At 32.6% G+C, this 22838-nt stretch overlaps 3 protein-coding genes across 3 annotated transcripts; all 3 read right to left on the bottom strand.

Annotated features, from left to right (window-relative positions):
- Positions 1-357: 357 nt before the first annotated feature.
- LOC148601600 (uncharacterized) lies at positions 358-4548 on the bottom strand. Its single transcript, XM_088555456.1, has 5 exons — positions 4294-4548; positions 2968-3056; positions 2652-2745; positions 1603-1715; positions 358-547 (listed from the first exon to the last, which is right to left on the bottom strand). Exons 1-5 carry the CDS (start codon positions 4421-4423, stop codon positions 395-397), a joined length of 579 nt encoding a protein of 192 aa, XP_088411582.1. The 5' UTR covers positions 4424-4548; the 3' UTR covers positions 358-394.
- Positions 4549-8771: 4223 nt separating this feature from the next.
- Positions 8772-12900, bottom strand: LOC148601601 (uncharacterized). The gene is made up of 5 exons (XM_088555568.1): positions 12688-12900; positions 11364-11452; positions 11047-11140; positions 9997-10109; positions 8772-8940 (listed from the first exon to the last, which is right to left on the bottom strand). The coding sequence occupies exons 1-5, from the start codon at positions 12815-12817 to the stop codon at positions 8788-8790; spliced, it is 579 nt and encodes a 192-aa protein (XP_088411694.1). The 5' UTR covers positions 12818-12900; the 3' UTR covers positions 8772-8787.
- Positions 12901-17136: 4236 nt separating this feature from the next.
- On the bottom strand, positions 17137-21293 carry LOC148601602 (uncharacterized). The gene is made up of 5 exons (XM_088555762.1): positions 21058-21293; positions 19730-19818; positions 19430-19523; positions 18381-18493; positions 17137-17326 (listed from the first exon to the last, which is right to left on the bottom strand). Exons 1-5 carry the CDS (start codon positions 21185-21187, stop codon positions 17174-17176), a joined length of 579 nt encoding a protein of 192 aa, XP_088411888.1. The 5' UTR covers positions 21188-21293; the 3' UTR covers positions 17137-17173.
- Between the last annotated feature and the right edge of the window lie 1545 nt (positions 21294-22838).

Raw genomic sequence — 22838 nt, forward strand, 5'->3', positions numbered from 1 at the left:
ATCAGTTATATAATTTCCGTTATATTCAGAAATATGGGTTAGACATTAAAATCCCCGGCAGTCATCTCCCACTACACTGAGAATCCAAATGATATGCGTTGTTTACATGCACTCGTCATAAATGACTACATATGTTCCCGCATATGGTGCTATGGAAATTTGTGGCCCAGAATTAAGTTGTTTTCCTTTTTATTGGGTATTTCCTGACAAATGAGAGAGTAAATAAAAGAAATGTCAACAGAACGGGACGTCAACTGTCGGCCGGCGAGCCCCGCTCGCGTTACACTTTGATAGAAATGAAATAACTTATTTTGATTTTTTACTGTATTGAAGTTTCTACACACATTAAAAAAATGCTTTTAACAAAACTTTAGAATATGTTTAATTTGTTAACTCATGTCTTTTTGCAAAACTCGAAATTCTTCCATTCACATTTGTTTCTTCTTTCCACACATATAGCCTGGCCATCATAACATGCATGTGTGCTATAGCGTGGACATCTACAAGACCAAGTTTTATCCGGATTTGTGAACAAGTCGTCCTTTATCTACAAAATAAAATATCTCTGATAAAAAAGAATGAAATTCCATTTAAGATAACAACAGAATTCTAGTAGATACATTTAAATATAGCACACTGCTGTAAAGTGGTGCGTACAATTAACATTTCATTTTGACAAAGGCTTTTTTTCCCATTTTAGTAGCAGTCATTATAAAAATCAGACAGGAGGTGATTAATGTATATCAAAAACCCACCAGAGTCAGTTTTATTTCTTGTTCTGAAATACTCACTGATCACATATCCAGTCTTAGTTTTTCGTTTGATTGTTGCACTTTTCAGATACAAATTGTATAGATTGTACATGGCATCGGCACACTGCAGGAGTTTTGGTTTTGTTAGATTTGGTTGATTTCGGTGAGAGATAGATGTATCATTTTCTTAAAAGTGCAGTTCTGAATACAAAAATGAATTTTGTTATGTAAAAAATACAGCAAATGTAGACTGAAAAAGGCATCGTTTGTGTAGTGAGCTTTTGTACACCATGAATCACTTTACCATTTTCAGTGTCTGAAAATTATGTGAACTGGTAAAATACAACAATATCTAAGTAGTTGCAAATATATACAGCATACTGCAGCAAAGAGTGTGTACAATAGGCATTTCACTGTAATAACATTAAGTTTAAATCCATATAGAAATCTACCACTGCTTATGGTAGATATGATTGAAATTGTAGAAAAAACACACCAAACAAACACTGTGTTTTTAGTCTACATATGCTAAGTTTGTACGATTGTACGAGATTCAGAACTGTACCTTTAAGATGACAATGCATTAATTTCCAACCTAAAACAACAAATCAAAAACAATACATTTTACAAAGTGCCCATTACATACACGATCTGTAATCTCAAAAGTGAAACAATTGCATGTCAAACCAAGTCACTTTATGTGATACGCAACTGTTTTCTTATTAGAAAGGCAAGGAAATTTCTATAGTGATGTTAAATGAGTTATTCAATCTAACACGATTATATTTTCTTTATCAGATCATTCGTTAACTTCAAAACATTATGAATTCTTAATGTATTAAACACGTACTACACATCTGCAATTTCTTAGGTATGAGTATCTTCCTCCAGAGAGAATATAAAACCACTGTTGGGCAGTTCTTATTTTAGGTAAGTTACAAGCCGATACATATCTGGTGTTATCTGTAAAATTAATTTCTATGGTCTTAAGTTAGAGTATCATTTTCAGAAACATAAGACAATTATAAAACATTATGACATAAAAGAATAATCAATGAAACCAAGATTCGACCGGAAGTCAAAAAAATATACGCCAAGAATAAAGACTATACAGGGAAAACAGACACATGCAAAAACATGAGATAACCAAACTTACATGCACAAAAAAAGTAAATTCGTAACCTGGGCTTCACTTAAATATGGGAGAATGGAAAAGGTGCACCGGTAGGGTAATCGTCATCTGCTTTTCTAGAAAAACCCGACGAATTGCTCATAAGACACAATCATGGGTAAGAGAACAGCTTATACAAACTTGACATGAACAAACAATTAACAATGATTCAATTATTCAATAAAAACACATAGATTAAACACCTTTTACCAAGACGTCACTGAAAATTCAAACATTAAAGAATCAAGAAAACCCTTACATCTAAAAGAAAATTTATAACAATGTATGATTATTTCATGCAATACAGAAAACATTCCAGAAGTTGGTCTTCTGTTGAAAAAAGGGATTAGATGTTTGCAACTTGATATAACATGTATTTACAGGAAAAACGCTTCATTTAAAACCAATATATCCGAAAAGGTATGGCCTATTTGACGATAACTACAAAAATTGCACTTAAACATAGAAATAATTCTCCATTGCTTATTTCACTCCTACAAATGTTTCTCGGACACAATTTGACGTTATATGTTCGCCGGTAGTCTGATTTCGTTTTCAGTTTATCTTAAGAACAATATGATTCATTTCTATAAACTTGTATTGTTTTAGGCAAATCAAACTTACATGTATTGTTTATATCTGATCAAATGCTGTCGAAATAGATAAGTACTTTACAATTTAATACAGCATTGCTTTCCCATCACAGCAATATCAAACATAAATTTTACCCATCATCAAGAACTGGACGGAACCAACTTTAAAGTTGACACCACAGATGCTCCCGGTAAAGAATATGAATATGGAACCAGGATGTAATAGGCCCTAAATATAAAAAAAAAATAACTGACGTTTCCAAATAGTATTTGAATGTTAACCATATATATCCTTTTTTTTTGTTTTGTTTTTGTTTTTGTTTTTGTTTTTTGTTTCTTGTTTTTGTTTTTGTTTTGTTTTGTTTTTTTTTTTATTAAATCTGTGAATAAAAATTTGTATGCTCCATTTATGAAAAAATATTATGTGAAAAATCCCAAATTACTTTCGTACCTTCACAGTTGTTATAACAACAGCCTGATATTTGATACCAGTCCTACCATACTGCTGCACTGATCGACTTAATATTCGCCCAATGAATGCTGTAATGTATTGTTATACCTTGTAACTAAGATTAATTTTGTTTTATATATAAATACCGAGACATCAGAGCTTACGTTCAGTTCAGAAGAATGATGCAATGTAAAATTATTATGAACTAAGCTCAAATAGATTTGACGTTAATGATTAGATTAAAGACAGCGATTTGCACAGTACCAGACCTATCATACTCTGAATATTACTCCAAATTATATTTGCTAAAATGACAGTCAAATATCATGAATATATTTTTCTTTTTTGACAATTTACTAATTTTTTTTTTCAATTTCAAGTAACAGATGGATTTCGCGGAATAGTTTCCAAAAAAGTTATTTTGATATAGAAGTTCCACCAACGCGAATGGAACTATCAGAAGGATAGTACTAGTGAATAACACAGTGTTTAAGAATAAGTTCAGGTTTTTGGAAAATTAAACTTACGGATTGTTTGAAGCATAAAAATTCTCAAGGTATTGTCAATTATCAATTGAAGTTTTACCTGGTGTCTTAATTTTTAATCAAGATCAAGTTTGTTTTGCATAACAGGTACCAATGATATGATGTTAAACATTTCGATATGCTGTACAAATCATTAAACAAAGACCATTATTATAGAACACAAATAGAACGACCACCTTATAAAAGACAAAGGAAATGAATGTGTTCGAAAAGAGTGAACAGTCAATACGTCAATACCAACCTAGCTGCTCGTGGAAGTTCTAGATCGCAGTGAAGTGACAAATGTCATTGATAAGTGGAGGTCTATTTAAGCAGGCACTATTTATATTAAACTAATGAAAGGTGACCAGGTAGAAACTGTACATGACGAATTTTCCGCAAAATATATTTAACACAATGGTCTTTAACTAAGTATCTGAGTCCTACAAATCTTGTCATTTTCTCAAAGACTAAATATTGTCTGTTCTTGAAATTCTGACTTAAACATAAAAAAGTTTTGTATCTACATTATTTACTGATACAATTAAGTTATCGCCGTCATCGTTGTTTTAGTGAAAATAACAGAAATGAGAATTCTCTACAGGACTCCAGATTTTTTTAACATGGTAGCTAAATATTTTTTATCATGCAAATGATACCCAGGGCTTGCGAAGTCATTGCCATTATGGGAGAGGAGAGCTGTGGTGTTGCGTTATAAATGTTGACTTACAATATAACTACAGCTACAACTTACAACATAATTGCAACTACAACTTACAACAGAACTACAGCTACAACTTACCAATATCTTTAGTGCAAAACAAATTTTGCATATGAATTTTCCTATTTGAAGGACAAACACAAGATGTATCACATTTCATAACCTGAAAAATGAATCCAAGTAAAACAAATAACTTTCCAATATCTAGCATCGCACTTTTTCACTAATATGTAAAGGTGACTTTAGGAAATGTAAAGATATTGCTTCGTTGTCACGTAACACCAAATTTATATTTATAAAACAATTGTTAACGCGTGGATGGTATGCATATTTCACTAATGAAGTGTTACAAACTATGACTAATCTGAGTATATATTAAGTAATGTTCTATCAGCGTTTCAAATAAGGAAAACAACAAAAGTTCCGAATACAAATCCGATCAATAAACAAGTTCAAAACAAATCTAGCAAAATATATATTACACCATCTGAGCAACTGTTACCGCAATGGTCCTTATTTGGTACATGCATTTCAAACGCAATGGTGGGTTAAATATAGGTTTTACAGCACGCTCAACTTCCATTTCCCATTGCAGTGTGAATATACCTGTGGTGACTAAATAACAATACAATTACATGCTGTTGAGTCATAATAAGTAAATCAGCGGTCCCATCGGCAATAAGAAGTCAGTATTACATTAGTAGCATTCTGATATTCAGGACAATACACTTCAGCTGTTTTTTCTTCGAGTCTCCACGTTTCTTTCCTGCAAATTCAGCCAATTGCATGAAATATTGGAGGAAAACCCTGTGAGTCCAGAGAAAAAAACTTGTCTGTTTATAAGGTTACCCTATCTACCCATTTTTTTCCTGCCAACCTTATTTTAGCATTAATTGCTGGTATGCGTCACTTTTATCTCATTCAAACTGAACATATCCCATTTTAGTGATGCTATTTGTCAGGATTTACCTAATAGCCTTCTAAAGCAATAACTCTTAATTGGACTCTTGACCCTACTGTCATAAGAATCATTTACTCAATAAAGAGCATTTTAGTCCCCCCACTCCCGGTTTTCAAATATTAAATAAATCTCTCATATAGTCGTTTTCTTGTTCATATCGATCACTAATTCTTCGACCCTATGACAAGATACCATTGTCCAACTTATTGAATCATGACAGCCTCTCGGGTGATTGGTTTCAAAACTCGTTATTCTGAAATCCCTCCATTGAAGACGAACGATATCATTATCAACAGTGATCAAGAACAAGTGGAAGCTTTCAATTAGTTTTTTCCCTCAGTCCAAAAATTACAAAAAATGGGTATCACATGTGCCATGCTGTCATGTTTATGTAGTTATTTGGAGGGTCGAAAGCAAAAGGTGGTTTTGAATGGACAAGAATCTTCATGGGTATCTATAAATGCTGGTGTTCCAAGGTTCTATTCTGGGTTCTATGTTATCCTCAGTTTTAAGTTGGCTGTAAAATAAAACTTTTTTGCTGATGATACTAGCATCTATGCGATTCTTGACAGCCCTATCTGGCATCAATCGCCTTAAATTCTGACATGCAAAGAATTAGTCGATGAGCTGCACGGTGGCTGGTAACATTTAATCCGAAGAAAACTGAATCTATGATAATATCTAGAAAAATTTACCCCGATTATCTCCCTCGATTACTTATGGATGGTAACATCATTAAAACTGTCCATTAACATAAGCATCTAAGTCTTCTATTTTCCAGTGACGATAGCTAGAACAATCATATTATTGAGATTATTAGGAAAGCACAGTTTACAAATACTTCTTATGTGCGATTGTAGCCCCTCTCCGAATTTTCGTTCTTACGACCACTCATGTAAATTTTGTTGCGCAGGTCGCAGCCGGCGTCGCTCTTATGCCCTGAATTGCTATCGGAAAACTGCATTGCATTCTTGTCACAGTAATTGAAAAGTGATTCAGAACAAGGGTCTGATTTCTCTAGAGCAGTTAATGGTCTCGAACCGGATATTTTGCTGATTTTGCTTCGTATACATTTTTTGTCAACCAAAGCTTCGGAATTGCTGAGCCCACCTTGTTAATTCTTCGCTTTGTCTAACCATTCTCAGTTGCTGGTGAAATTCTTATTTTCTTGCAGAAATGTGAAGAGCTAGGCTGTACCATAATCTGTAGCGAATAAGAACAGTATTTTCAAAATACAGATTAATGCTAATTTTGTTCAGATCTGGTGGTGAAATAATGCATTTACGTCGAGTAGTTCTTGATATAGAAATTTGTGTCTTTTATTTCAGTTTCCCCTTTAGTTAATTGACCCACTTTGTAATCTCGGTCATATCCGTGCCTCAATAATTAAGGAAGCGGTTTACGTAAACTTTTAAAGGAGTCCTTGTGGTATTCCTTGTCTTGCGTAGTAGATATCTCTTCTCTCTTTTATCTGTCACTTTTGAAGCTGCCTCTGGAAACATTCTAATTGGAATTTCATTTAAATGATTTGATAAAAGTGTTGTAGGTCAAATTCTGTTTCGAAAACTTCGAAAACTCAATTCGTTTATACAAAAATGCATCTATATGTAGTTTTAGGTTTTATCTAATGTCAAAAGGCATTAAAAATATTGGAAAATTTTCTTTTCTCAATTTGTTTCATAATTTTTTTTATGAGGTTTCGGGTTCAAATTATGGTCTGGATGTTTTCATTCAGGTTATGAATTTCCCACTTAAAAAAAAGTTTATATATGTTTTTTATTGTTGTAAAGATATTGTGAATCTAAATATGATATAATAAGAAGTAATACAGAGTTATCTTTGTTTTGGTTTGTTTGTTTTGGTTCCCTGACTTTAACGACTATCTCTCAGTGCTGAAGGTCCTCATCTGACACTCTTTTGAAACTTTTGTTGGGTCTGTCTTAATATTCCTGGTTAGAAGGTGAAGTTTCAAATTGTTTGAGTCCCGTAAAGAGATGTGTCCACAGGTAAAGTTATGTTCACTGAATAATAGATTCAATGTATCAGCCAATCAAAATTTATTTATTCGACAGTAACTGAAAAACGAATGGGCAATCCTGTACCTCACTATTAGTATTTTTTTTAGAAATATTTTAAACTTATTGGATTAACTCCTAAAGTTCTTATCTTTAAGCTATTGAATGCACTAGTCACTGCAGTTCTTTTGATTTGTACACTGGCTGATTGCTGCTCGGGAAAGTCGTCTTTAATGCAAGTGTATGTTCGCTGGGCTTTGAGTATAGGCTTGTTATTGAAGTATATTGTAATAAACCGGTGAACTGAGAACAGACGAAACAACGACGACTAATTTTATAAACATATATTATAGAAAAGCCTGTGGAAAAAGAAATTGAATATCAGGTTCAAAATTATCTATTGATTTGTTAGGGATGATGTACGATATTTGGCATTTTTTTACTAAAATAACATTTCATAGTTCGTAAAAAGGAAATCATGTCATTTCAATAACTTGATATTTTACCTAGATCACGCACTTTGTGTGTCATACACTCTTACTGTTGCGAAATGTGTACTTTTTGATTGCAACTTTCCTACTTTCATTTCGCTGTCGGCCATGCTGTTCGTGTCATGTGATCAAATATATGATAAGAAAATAATAAGACATGTTGAAGTTTTCATTTTTACAGTAAAAAAGGTGCTTTGAATTAATATTAAAATAATTTTAAGTTAACTATAACCAAACTTAAAGGAACTATGTTTTTGCAATTAGTACGCGCGTCGTCTGCATTTTGACGTTTTAGTCCAAACTTAGCGTAAAGTCAAACTATTAATTTATTAAGCTATTTTTCATAGAATTAAAGTAATAGTAAGTTTTTATAACCCATTACTTTAACTAAATTTACTTGTCAGGCAAATTTATTGTTTCTAACTATATTATAAGTGAAGTCAGGATTTTTGTCAGAATTCCTAAGACTTAAGGATTTTTCCTGTCATTTTTGTATTTTTTTATTGGCTTTCAGGAATTTTTTAATCCTACTCTTGTTTACTATTGGTTTTCAGGAAATATCAGAATATATAAATGCGGAGAAACTCAGTGTAATGGCGGATAATTCGAAGATTACTTCTCAGAAGCTGCCAAACCAATAAATATTCAGAAAGTTATATAGACAGTGTTCGAAGTTGAATGTACCAAAACAGCGCACCTTGAAAGGTTAATATCAGTTATATAATGTCAGTTATAATAAGAAATATGGGTTAGACGTTAAAATTCCCGGCAGTCATCTCCCACTACACTGAGAATCCAAATGATATGCGTTGTTTACATGCACTCGTCATAAATGACTACATATGTTCCCGCATATGGTGCTATGGAAATTTGTGGCCCAGAATAAAGTTGTTTTCCTTGTTATTGGGTATTTCCTGACAAATGAGAGAGTAAATAAAAGAAATGTCAACAGAACGGGACGTCAACTGTCGGCCGGCGAGCCCCGCTCGTGTTACACTTTGATAGAAATGAAATAACTTATTTTAATTTTTTACTGTATTGAAGTTTCTACACACATTAAAAAAATGCTTTTAACAAAACTTTAGTAGAATATGTTTAATTTATTAACTCATGTCTTTTTGCAAAACTCGAAATTCTTCCATTCACATTTTTTTCTTCTTTCCACACATATAGCCTGGCCATCATAACATGCATGTGTGCTATGTTTTGGACATCTACAAGACCAAGTTTCATCCGGATTTGTGAACAAGTCGTCCTTTATCTACAAAATAAAATATCTCTGATAAAAAAGAATGAAATTCCATTTAAGATAACAACAGAAGTCTAGTGGATACATTTAAATATAGCACACTGCTGTAAAGTGGTGCGTACAATTAACATTTCATTTTGACAAAGGCCTTTTTTCCCATTTTAGTAGCAGTCTTTATAAAAATCAGACAGGAGGTGATTAATGTATGTCAAAAACCCACCAAAGTCAGTTTTATTTCTTGTTCTGAAATACTCACTGATCACATATCCAGTCTTAGTTTTTCGTTTGATTGTTGCACTTTTCAGATACAAATTGTATAGATTGTACATGGCATCGGCACACTGCAGGAGTTTTGGTTTTGTTAGATTTGGTTGATTTCAGTGAGAGATAGATGTATCATTTTCTCAAAAGTGCAGTTCTGAATACAAAAATGAATTTTGTTATGTAAAAAATACAGCAAATGTAGACTGAAAAAGGCATCGTTTGTGTAGTGAGCTTTTGTACACCATGAATCACTTTACCATTTTCAGTGTCTGAAAATTATGTGAACTGGTAAAATACAACAATATCTAAGTAGTTGCAAATATATACAGCATACTGCAGCAAAGAGTGTGTACATTTCACATTTCACTGTAATAACATTAAGTTTAAATCCATATAGAAATCTACCACTGCTTATGGTAGATATGATTGAAATTGTAGAAAAAAGCACACCAAACAAACACTATGTTTTTAGTCTACATATGCTATGTTTTTACGATTATACGAGATTCAGAACTGTACCTTTAAGATGACAATGCATTAATTTCCAACCTAAAACAACAAATCAAAAACAATACATTTTACAAAGTGCCCATTACATACACGATCTGTAATCTCAAAAGTGAAACAATTGCATGTCAAACCAAGTCACTTTATGTGATACGCAACTGTTTTCTTATTAGAAAGGCAAGGAAATTTCTATAGTGATGTTAAATGAGTTATTCAATCTAACACGATTATATTTTCTTTATCAGATCATTCGTTAACTTCAAAACATTATGAATTCTTAATGTATTAAACACGTACTACACATCTGCAATTTCTTAGGTATGAGTATCTTCCTCCAGAGAGAATATAAAACCACTGTTGGGCAGTTCTTATTTTAGGTAAGTTACAAGCCGATACATATCTGGTGTTATCTGTAAAATTAATTTCTATGGTCTTAAGTTAGAGTATCATTTTCAGAAACATAAGACAATTATAAAACATTATGACATAAAAGAATAATCAATGAAACCAAAATTCGACCGGAAGTCAAAAAAATATACGCCAAGAATAAAGACTATACAGGGAAAACGGACACATGCAAAAACATGAGATAACCAAACTTACATGCACAAAAAAAGTAAATTCGCAACCTGGGCTTCACTTAAATATGGGAGAATAGAAAAGGTGCACCGGTAGGGTAATCGTCATCTGCTTTTCTAGAAAAACCCGACGAATTGCTCATAAGACACAATCATGGGTAAGAGAACAGCTTATACAAACTTGACATGAACAAACAATTAACAATGATTCAATTATTCAATAAAAACACATAGATTAAACACCCTTTACCAAGACGTCAATGAAAATTCAAACATTAAAGAATCAAGAAAACTCTTACATCTAAAAGAAAATTTATAACAATGTATGATTATTTCATGCAATACAGAAAACATTCCAGAAGTTGGTCTTCTGTTGAAAAAAAGGGATTAGATGTTTGCAACTTGATATAACATGTATTTACAGGAAAAACGCTTCATTTAAAACCAATATATCAGAAAAGGTATGGCCTATTTGACGATAACTACAAAAATTGCACTTAAACATAGAAATAATTCTCCATTGCTTATTTCACTCCTACAAATGTTTCTCGGACACAATTTGACGTTATATGTTCGCCGGTAGTCTGATTTCGTTTTCAGTTTATCTTAAGAACAATATGATTCATTTCTATAAACTTGTATTGTTTTAGGCAAATCAAACTTACATGTATTGTTTATATCTGATCAAATGCTGTCGAAATAGATAAGTACTTTACAATTTAATACAGCATTGCTTTCCCATCACAGCAATATCAAACATAAATTTTACCCATCATCAAGAACTGGACGGAACCAACTTTAAAGTTGACACCACAGATGCTCCCGGTAAAGAATATGAATATGGAACCAGGATGTAATAGGCCCTAAATATAAAAAAAATAACTGACGTTTCCAAATAGCTTTTGAATGTTAACCATATATATCTTTTTTTTTTTGTTTTGTTTTTGTTTTTTTTTTGTTTTTTTTGTTTCTTGTTTTTGTTTTTGTTTTTGTTTTTGTTTTTTTTTTGTTAAATCTGTGAATAAAAATTTGTATGCTCCATTTATGAAAAAATATTATGTGAAAAATCCCAAATTACTTTCGTACCTTCACAGTTGTTATAACAACAGCCTGATATTTGATACCATTCCTACCATACTGCTGCACTGATCGACTTAATATTCGCCCAATGAATGCTGTAATGTATTGTTATACCTTGTAACTAAGATTAATTTTGTTTTATATATAAATACCGAGACATCAGAGCTTACGTTCAGTTCAGAAGAATGATGCAATGTAAAATTATTATGAACTAAGCTCAAATAGATTTGACGTTAATGATTAGATTAAAGACAGCGATTTGCACAGTACCAGACCTATCATACTCTGAATATTACTCCAAATTATATTTGCTAAAATGACAGTCAAATATCATGAATATATTTTTCTTTTTTGACAATTTACTAATTTTTTTTTCAATTTCAAGTAACAGATTGATTTCGCGGAATAGTTTCCAAAAAAGTTATTTTGATATAGAAGTTCCACCAACGCGAATGGAACTATCAGAAGGATAGTACTAGTGAATAACACAGTGTTTAAGAATAAGTTCAGGTTTTTGGAAGATTAAACTTACGGATTGTTTGAAGCATAAAAATTCTCAAGGTATTGTCAATTATCAATTGAAGTTTTACCTGGTGTCTTAATTTTTAATCAAGATCAAGTTTGTTTTGCATAACAGGTACCAATGATATGATATTAAACATTTCGATATGCTGTACAAATCATTAAACAAAGACCATTATTATAGAACACAAATAGAACGACCACCTTAAAAAAGACAAAGGAAATGAATGTGTTCGAAAAGAGTGAACAGTCAATACGTCAATACCAACCTAGCTGCTCGTGGAAGTTCTAGATCGCAGTGAAGTGACGAATGTCGTTGATAAGTGGAGGTCTATTTAAGCAGGCACTATTTATATTAAACTAATGAAAGGTGACCAGGTAGAAACTGTACATGACGAATTTTCCGCAAAATATATTTAACACAATGGTCTTTAACTAAGTATCTGAGTCCTACAAATCTTGTCATTTTCTCAAAGACTAAATATTGTCTGTTCTTAAATTCTGACTTAAACATAAAAAAGTTTTGTATCTGCATTATTTACTGATACAATTAAGTTATCGCCGTCATCGTTGTTTTAGTGAAAATAACAGAAATGAGAATTCTCTACAGGACTCCAGATTTTTTTAACATGGTAGCTAAATATTTTTTATCATGCAAATGATACCCAGGGCTTGCGAAGTCATTGCCATTATGGGAGAGGAGAGCTGTGGTGTTGCGTTATAAATGTTGACTTACAATATAACTACAGCCACAACTTACAACATAATTGCAACTACAACTTACAACAGACCTACAGCTACAACTTACCAATATCTTTAGTGCAAAACAAATTTTGCATATGAATTTTCCTATTTGAAGGACAAACACAAGATGTATCACATTTCATAACCTGAAAAATGAATCCAAGTAAAACAAATAACTTTCCGATATCTAGCATCGCACTTTTTCACTAATATGTAAAGGTGACTTTAGGAAATGTAAAGATATTGCTTCGTTGTCACGTAACACCAAAGTTATATGTATAAAACAATTGTTAACGCGTGGATGGTATGCATATTTCACTAATGAAGTGTTACAAACTATGACTAATCTGAGTATATATTAAGTAATGTTCTATCAGCGTTTCAAATAAGGATAACAACAAAAGTTCCGAATACAAATCCGATCAATAAACAAGTTCAAAACAAATCTAGCAAAATATATATTACACCATCTGAGCAACTGTTACCGCAATGGTCCTTATTTGGTACATGCATTTCAAACGAAATGGTGGGTTAAATATAGGTTTTACAGCACGCTCAACTTCCATTTCCCATTGCAGTGTGAATATACCTGTGGTGACTAAATAACAATACAATTACATGCTGTTGCGTCATAATAAGTAAATCAGCGGTCCCATCGGCAATAAGAAGTCAGTATTACACTAGTAGCATTCTGATATTCAGGACAATACACTTCAGCTGTTTTTTCTTCGAGTCTCCACGTTACTTTCCTGCAAATTCAGCCAATTGCATGAAATATTGGAGGAAAACCCTGTGAGTCCAGAGAAAAAAACTTGTCTGTTTATAAGGTTACCCTATCTACCCATTTTTTTTCTGCCAACCTTATTTTAGCATTAATTGCTGGTATGCGTCACTTTTATCTTATTCAAACTGAACATATCCCATTTTAGTGATGCTATTTGTCAGGATTTACCTAATAGCCTTCTAAAGCAATAACTCTTAATTGGACTCTTGACCCTACTGTCATAAGAATCATTTACTCAATAAAGAGCATTTTAGTCCCCCCACTCCCGGTTTTCAAATATTAAATAAATCTCTCATATAGTCGTTTTCTTGTTCATATCGATCACTAATTCTTCGATCCTATGACAAGATACCATTGTCCAACTTATTGAATCATGACAGCCTCTCGGGTGATTGGTTTCAAAACTCGTTATTCTGAAATCCCTCCATTGAAGACGAACGATATCATTATCAACAGTGATCAAGAACAAGTGGAAGCTTTCAATCAGTTTTTCCCTCAGTCCAAAAATTACAAAAAATGGGTATCACATGTGCCATGCTATCATGTTTATGTAGTTATTCGGATGGTCGAAAGCAAAAGGTGGTTTTGAATGGACAAGAATCTTCATGGGTATCTATAAATGCTGGTGTTCCAAGGTTCTATTCTGGGTTCTATGTTATCCTCAGTTTTAAGTTGGCTGTAAAATAAAACTTTTTTGCTGATGATACTACATCTATGCGATTCTTGACAGCCCTATCTGGCATCAATCGCCTTAAATTCTGACATGCAAAGAATTAGTCGATGGGCTGCACGATGGCTGGTAACATTTAATCCGAAAAAAACTGAATCTATGATAATATCTAGAAAATTTTACCCCGATTATCTCCCTCTATTACTCATGGATGGTAACATCATTAAAACTGTCCATTAACATAAGCATCTAAGTCTTCTATTTTCCAGTGACGATAGCTAGAACAATCATATTATTGAGATTATTAGGAAAGCACAGTTTACAAATACTTCTTATGTGCGATTGTAGCCCCTCTCCGAATTTTCGTTCTTACGACCACTCATGTAAATTTTGTTGCGCAGGTCGCAGCCGGCGTCGCTCTTACGCCCTGAATTGCTATCGGAAAACTGCATTGCATTCTTGTCACAGTAATTGAAAAGTGATTCAGAACAAGGGTCTGATTTCTCTATGAGCAGTTAATGGTCTCGAACCGGATATTTTGCTGATTTTGCTTCGTATACATTTTTTGTCAACCAAAGCTTCGGAATTGCTGAGCCCACCGTGTTAATTCTTCGCTTTGTCCAACCATTCTCAGTTGCTGGTGAAATTCTTATTTTCTTGCAGAAATGTGAAGAGCTAGGCTGTACCATAATCTGTAGCGAAAAAGAACAGTATTTTCAAAATACAGATTAATGCTAATTTTGTTCAGATCTGGTGGTGAAATAATGCATTTACGTCGAGTAGTTCTTGATATAGAAATTTGTGTCTTTTATTTCAGTTTCCCCTTTAGTTAATTGACCCACTTTGTAATCTCGGTCATATCCGTGCCTCAATAATTAAGGAAGCAGTTTACGTAAACTTTTAAAGGAGTCCTTGTGGTATTCCTTGTCTTGTGTAGTAGATATCTCCTTCTCTCTTTTATCTGTCACTTTTGAAGCTGCCTCTGGAAACATTCTAATTGGAACTTCATTTAAATGATTTAATAAAAGTGTTGTAGGTCAAATTCTGTTTCGGAAACTTCGAAAACTCAATTCTTTATAAAAAAATGCATCTATATGTAGTTTTAGGTTTTATCTAATGTCAAAAGGCATCAGAAAATATTGGAACATTTTCTTTTCTCAATTTGTTTCATAATTTTTTTTATGAGGTTTCGGGTTCAAATTATGGTCTGGATGTTTTCATTCAGGTTATGAATTTTCCATTTAAAAAAAAGTTTATATATATTTTTTATTGTTGTAAAGATATTGTGAATCTAACTATGATATAATGAGAAGTAATACAGAGTTATCTTTGTTTTGGTTTGTTTTGGTTGCCTGACTTTAAAGACTATCTCTCAGTGCTGAAGGTCCTCATCTGGCACTCTTTTGAAACTTCTGTTTAGTCTCTCTTAATATCCCTGGTTAGACGTTGAAGTTTCAAATTGTTTGAGTCCCGTAAAGAGATGTGTTCCCAGGTAAAGTTATGTTCATTGAGTAATAGATTCAATGTATCAGCCAATCAAAACTTATTTATTCTACAGTAACTGAAAAACGAATGGGCAATCTTGTGCCTCACTATTAGTATTTTTTTAGAAATATTTTAAACTAAGTGGATTAACTCCTAAAGTTCTTATCTTTAAGCTATTGAATGCACTAGTCACTGCAGTTCTTTTGATTTGTACACTGGCTGATTGCTGCTCGGGAAAGTCGTCTTTAATACAAGTGTATGTTCGCTGGGCGTTGAGTATAGGCTTGTTATTGAACTATATTGTAATAAACCGGTGAACTGAGAACAGAAGAAACAACGACGACTAATTTTATAAACATATATTATACAAAAGCCTGTGGAAAAAGAAATTGAATATCAGGTTCAAAATTATCTATTGATTTGTTAGGGATGATGTACGATATTTGGCATTTTTTTACTAAAATAACATTTCATAGTTCGTAAAAAGGAAATCATGTCATTTCAATAGCTTGATATTTTACCTAGATCACGCCCTTTGTGTGTCATACACTCTTACTGTTGCGAAATGTGTACTTTTTGATTGCAACTTTCCTACTTTCATTTCGCAGACAACCATGCTGTTCATGTCATGTGATCAAATATATGATAAGAAAATAATAAGACATGTTGATTTATTTCATTTTTACAGTATAAAAGTTGCTTTGAATTGATATTAAAATATTTTTGAGTTAACTATAACCAAACTTAAAGGAACTATGTTTTTGCAATTAGTACGCGCGTCGTCTGCATTTTGACGTTTTCGTCCAAACTTAGCGAAAAGTCAAACTATTAATTTATTAAGCTATTTTTCATAGAATTAAAGTAATAGTAAGTTTTTATAACCCATTATTTTAACTAAATTTACTTGTCAGGCAAATTTATTGTTTCTAACTATATTATAAGTGAAGTCAGGATTTTTGTCAGAATTCCTAAGACTTAAGGATTTTTCCTGTCATTTTTGTATTTTTTATTGGCTTTCAGGAATTTTTTAATCCTACTCTTGTTTACTATTGGTTGTCAGGAAATATCAGAATATATAAATGCGGAGAAACTCAGTGTAATGGCGGAAAACTCGCAGAGTACTTCTCAGAAGCTGCCAATCCAATAAATATTCGGAAAATAATATAGACAGTGTTTGAAGTTGAATGTACCAAAACAGCGCACCTTGAAAGGTTAATATCAGTTATATAATTTCCGTTATATTCAGAAATATGGGTTAGACATTAAAATCCCCGGCAGTCATCTCCCACTACACTGAGAATCCAAATGATATGCGTTGTTTACTTGCACTCGTCATAAATGACTACATATGTTCCTGCATATGGTGCTATGGAAATTTGTGGCCCAGAATAAAGTTGTTTTTCTTGTTATTGGGTATTTCCTGACCAATGAGAGAGTAAATAAAAGAAATGTCAACCGAACGGGACGTCAACTGTCGGCCTGCGAGCCCCGCTCGTGTTACACTTTGATAGAAATGAAATAACTTATTTTGATTTTTTACTGTATTGAAGTTTCTACACACATTAAAAAAATGCTTTTAACAAAACTTTAGAATATGTTTAATTTGTTAACTCATGTCTTTTTGCAAAACTCGAAATTCTTCCATTCACATTTTTTTCTTCTTTCCACACATATAGCCTGGCCATCATAACATGCATGTGTGCTATAGCGTGGACATCTACAAGACCAAGTTTTATCCGGATTTGTGAACAAGTCGTCCTTTATCTACAAAATAAAATATCTCTGATAAAAAAGAATGAAATTCCATTTAAGATAACAACAGAATTCTAGTAGATACATTTAAATATAGCACACTGCGTAAAGTGGTGCGTACAATTAACATTTCATTTTGACAAAGGCTTTTTTTCCCATTTTAGTAGCAGTCATTATAAAAATCAGACAGGAGGTGATTAATGTATATCAAAAACCCACCAGATTCGGTTTTATTTCTTGTTCTGAAATATTCACTGATCACATATCCAGTCTTAGTTTTTCGTTTGATTGTTGCACTTTTCAGATACAAATTGTATAGATTGTACATGGCATCGGCACACTGCAGGAGTTTTGGTTTTGTTAGATGTGGTTGATTTCGGTGAGAGATAGATGTATCATTTTCTCAAAAGTGCAGTTCTGAATACAAAAATGAATTTTGTTATGTAAAAAATACAGCAAATGTAGACTGAAAAAGGCATCGTTTGTGTAGTGAGCTTTTGTACACCATGAATCACTTTACCATTTTCAGTGTCTGAAAATTATGTGAACTGGTAAAATACAACAATATCTAAGTAGTTGCAAATATATACAGCATACTGCAGCAAAGAGTGTGTACATTTCACATTTCACTGTAATAACATTAAGTTTAAATCCATATAGAAATCTACCACTGCTTATGGTAGATATGATTGAAATTGTAGAAAAAACACACCAAACAAACACTGTGTTTTTAGTCTACATATGCTAAGTTTGTACGATTGTACGAGATTCAGAACTATACTTTTAAGATGACAATGCATTAATTTCCAACCTAAAACAACAAATCAAAAACAATACATTTTACAAAGTGCCCATTACATACACGATCTGTAATCTCAAAAGTGAAACAATTGCATGTCAAACCAAGTCACTTTATGTGATACGCAACTGTTTTCTTATTAGAAAGGCAAGGAAATTTCTATAGTGATGTTAAATGAGTTATTCAATCTAACACGATTATATTTTCTTTATCAGATCATTCGTTAACTTCAAAACATTATGAATTCTTAATGTATTAAACACGTACTACACATCTGCAACTTCTTAGGTATGAGTATCTTCCTCCAGAGAGAATATAAAACCACTGTTGGGCAGTTCTTATTTTAGGTAAGTTACAAGCCGATACATATCTGGTGTTATCTGTAAAATTAATTTCTATGGTCTTAAGTTAGAGTATCATTTTCAGAAACATAAGACAATTATAAAACATTATGACATAAAAGAATAATCAATGAAACCAAGATTCGACCGGAAGTCAAAAAAATACACGCCAAGAATAAAGACTATACAGGGAAAACAGACACATGCAAAAACATGAGATAACTAAACTTACATGCACAAAAAAAGTAAATTCGCAACCTGGGCTTCACTTAAATATGGGAGAATAGAAAAGGTGCACCGGTAGGGTAATCGTCATCTGCTTTTCTAGAAAAACCCGACGAATTGCTCATAAGACACAATCATGGGTAAGAGAACAGCTTATACAAACTTGACATGAACAAACAATTAACAATGATTCAATTATTCAATAAAAACACATAGATTAAACACCTTTTACCAAGACGTCACTGAAAATTCAAACATTAAAGAATCAAGAAAACCCTTACATCTAAAAGAAAATTTATAACAATGTATGATTATTTCATGCAATACAGAAAACATTCCAGAAGTTGGTCTTCTGTTGAAAAAAGGGATTAGATGTTTGCAACTTGATATAACATGTATTTACAGGAAAAACGCTTCATTTAAAACCAATATATCAGAAAAGGTATGGCCTATTTGACGATAACTACAAAAATTGCACTTAAACATAGAAATAATTCTCCATTGCTTATTTCACTCCTACAAATGTTTCTCGGACACAATTTGACGTTATATGTTCGCCGGTAGTCTGATTTCGTTTTCAGTTTATCTTAAGAACAATATGATTCATTTCTATAAACTTGTATTGTTTTAGGCAAATCAAACTTACATGTATTGTTTATATCTAATCAAATGCTGTCGAAATAGATAAGTACTTTACAATTTAATACAGCATTGCTTTCCCATCACAGCAATATCAAACATAAGTTTTACCCATCATCAAGAACTGGACGGAACCAACTTTAAAGTTGACACCACAGATGCTCCCGGTAAAGAATATGAATATGGAACCAGGATGTAATAGGCCCTAAATATAAAAAAATAACTGGCGTTTCCAAATACTTTTTGAATGTTAATCATATATATCTTTTTTTTGTTTTGTTTTTGTTTTTGTTTTTGGGTTTTTTTTGTTTGTTTTTTGTTTGGTTTTTTTTTGTTCAATCTGTGGATAAAAATTTGTATGCTCCATTTATGAAAAAATATTATGTGAAAAATCCCAAATTACTTTCATACCTTTACAGTTGTTATAACAACAGCCTGATATTTGATACCATTCCTACCATACTGCTGCACTGATCGACTTAATATTCGCCCAATGAATGCTGTAATGTATTGTTATACCTTGTAACTAAGATTAATTTTGTTTTATATATAAATACCGAGATATCAGAGCTTACGTTCAGTTCAGAAGAATGATGCAATGTAAAATTATTATGAACTAAGCTCAAATAGATCCAATTTTGACGTTAATGATTAAAGACAGTGATTTGCACAGTACCAGACCTATCATACTCTGAATATTACTCCAAATTATATTTGCTAAAATGGCAGTCAAATATCATGAATATATTTTTCTTTTTTGACAATTTACTAATTATTTTTTTTCAATTTGAAGTAACAGATGGATTTTGCGGAATAGTTTCCAAAAAAGTTATTTTGATATAGAAGTTCCACCAACGCGAATGGAACTATCAGAAGGATAGTACTAGTGGATAACACAGTGTTTAAGAATAAGTTCAGGTTTTTGGAAGATTAAACTTACGGATTGTTTGAAGCATAAAAATTCTCAAGGTATTGTCAATTATCAATTGAAGTTTTACCTGGTGTCTTAATTTTTAATCAAGATCAAGTTTGTTTTGCATAACAGGTACCAATGATATGATGTTAAACATTTCGATATGTTGTACAAATCATTAAACAAAGACCATTATTATAGAACACAAATAGAACGACCACCTTAAAAAAGACAAAGGAAATAAATGTATTCGAAAAGAGTGAACAGTCAATACATCAATACCAACCTAGCTGCTCGTGGAAGTTCTAGTTCGCAGTGAAGTGACGAATGTCGTTGATAAGTGGAGGTCTATTTAAGCAGGCACTATTTATATTAAACTAATGAAAGGTGACCAGGTAGAAACTGTAAATGACGAATTTTCCGCAAAATATATTTAACACAATGGTCTTTAACTAAGTATCTGAGTCCTACAAATCTTGTCATTTTCTCAAAGACTAAATATTGTCTGTTCTTAAATTCTGACTTAAACATAAAAAAAGTTTTGTATCTACATTGTTTACTGATACAATTAAGTTATCGCCGTCATCGTTGTTTTAGTGAAAATAACAGAAATGAGAATTCTCTACAGGACTCCAGATTTTTTTAACATGGTAGCTAAATATTTTTTATCATGCAAATGATACCCAGGACTTGCGAAGTCATTGCCATTATGGGAGAGGAGAGCTGTGGTGTTGCGTTATAAATGTTGACTTACAATATAACTACAGCTACAACTTACAACATAATTGCAACTACAACTTACAACAGAACTACAGCTACAACTTACCAATATCTTTAGTGCAAAACAAATTTTGCATATGAATTTTCCTATTTGAAGGACAAACACAAGATGTATCACATTTCATAACCTGAAAAATGAATCCAAGTAAAACAAATAACTTTCCGATATCTAGCATCTCAGTTTTTCACTAATATGTAAAGGTGACTTTAGGAAATGTAAAGATATTGCTTCGTTTTCACGTAACACCAAATTTATATTTATAAAACAATTGTTAACGCGTGGATCGTATGCATATTTCACTAAAGAAGTGTTACAAACTATGAGTAATCTGATTTATATATTAAGTAATGTTCTATCAGCGTTTCAAATAAGGATAACAACAAAAGTTCCGAATACAAATCCGATCAATAAACAAGTTCAAAACAAATCTAGCAAAATATATATTACACCACCTGAACAACTGTTACCGCAATGGTCCTTATTTGGTACATGCATTTCAAACGAAATGGTGGGTTAAATATAGGTTTTATAGCACGCTCAACTTCCATTTTTCATTGCAGCGTGAATATACCTGTGGTGACTAAATAACAATACAATTACATGCTGTTGCGTCATAATAAGTAAATCAGCGGTCCCATCGGCAATAAGAAGTCAGTATTACACTAGTAGCATTCTGATATTCAGGACAATACACTTCAGCTGTTTTTTCTTCGAGTCTCCACGTTTCTTTCCTGCAAATTCAGCCAATTGCATGAAATATTGGAGGAAAACCCTGTGAGTCCAGAGAAAAAAACTTGTCTGTTTATAAGGTTACCCTATCTACCCATTTTTTTTCTGCCAACCTTATTTTAGCATTAATTGCTGGTATGCGTCACTTTTATCTTATTCAAACTGAACATATCCCATTTTAGTGATGCTATTTGTCTGGATTTACCTAATAGCCTTCTAAAGCAATAACTCTTAATTGGACTCTTGACCCTACTGTACTATTGTCATAAGAATCATTTACTCAATAAAGAGCATTTTAGTCCCCCCACTCCCGGTTTTCAAATATTAAATAAATCTCTCATATAGTTGTTTTCTTGTTCATATCGGTCACTAATTCTTCGATCCTATGACAAGATACCATTGTCCAACTTATTGAATCATGACAGCCTCTCGGGTGATTGGTTTCAAAACTCGTTATTCTGAAATCCCTCCATTGAAGACGAACGATATCATTATCAACAGTGATCAAGAACAAGTGGAAGCTTTCAATCAGTTTTTTCCCTCAGTCCAAAAATTACAAAAAATGGGTATCACATGTGGCATGCTATCATGGTTATGTAGTTATTTGGATGGTCGAAAGCAAAAGGTGGTTCTGAATGGACAAGAATCTTCATGGGTATCTATAAATGCTGGTGTTCCACAAGGTTCTATTCTGGGTTTTATGTTATCCTCAGTTTTAAGTTGGCTGTAAAATAAAACTTTTTTGCTGATGATACTAGCATCTATGCGATTCTTGACAGCCCTATCTGGCATCAATCGCCTTAAATTCTGACATGCAAATAATTAGTCGATGGGCTGCACGATGGCTGGTAACATTTAACCCGAAGAAAACTGAATCTATGATAATATCTAGAAAAATTTACCCCGATAATCTCCCTCGATTACTTATGGATGGTAACGTCATTGAAACTGTCCAGTAACATAAGCATCTAAGTCTTCTATTTTCCAGTGACGGTAGGTAGAACAATCATATTATTGAGATTATTAGGAAAGCATCTGTCCCCCTAAATCTTCTAGGTTGTGTAAAGTATATGGTAGACAGAAAATCCCTTGAGATC

This window comes from Perna viridis, chromosome 12 (assembly GCF_037379345.1).
Source record: "Perna viridis isolate PV_CMFRI_1.1 ecotype Kerala chromosome 12, ASM3737934v1, whole genome shotgun sequence".
In the NCBI taxonomy this organism is placed as follows: Eukaryota; Metazoa; Mollusca; class Bivalvia; order Mytilida; family Mytilidae; genus Perna; species Perna viridis.

Coding starts and splice junctions, on each gene's coding strand:
- LOC148601600 (XM_088555456.1), bottom strand. CDS start 4,423: ATGCTAGATATTGGAAAGTTATTTGTTTTACTTGGATTCATTTTTCAG. Junction 3,057..4,293: donor GTTTTGCACTAAAGATATTG/GTAAGTTGTAGC, acceptor AATACATTACAG/CATTCATTGGGCGAATATTA. Junction 1,716..2,651: donor CGTCCAGTTCTTGATGATGG/GTAAAATTTATG, acceptor TTAATTTTACAG/ATAACACCAGATATGTATCG.
- LOC148601601 (XM_088555568.1), bottom strand. CDS start 12,817: ATGCTAGATATCGGAAAGTTATTTGTTTTACTTGGATTCATTTTTCAG. Junction 10,110..11,046: donor CGTCCAGTTCTTGATGATGG/GTAAAATTTATG, acceptor TTAATTTTACAG/ATAACACCAGATATGTATCG. Junction 8,941..9,996: donor TAAGAAATTGCAGATGTGTA/GTACGTGTTTAA, acceptor TTTATTTTGTAG/ATAAAGGACGACTTGTTCAC.
- LOC148601602 (XM_088555762.1), bottom strand. CDS start 21,187: ATGCTAGATATCGGAAAGTTATTTGTTTTACTTGGATTCATTTTTCAG. Junction 19,819..21,057: donor GTTTTGCACTAAAGATATTG/GTAAGTTGTAGC, acceptor AATACATTACAG/CATTCATTGGGCGAATATTA. Junction 17,327..18,380: donor TAAGAAGTTGCAGATGTGTA/GTACGTGTTTAA, acceptor TTTATTTTGTAG/ATAAAGGACGACTTGTTCAC.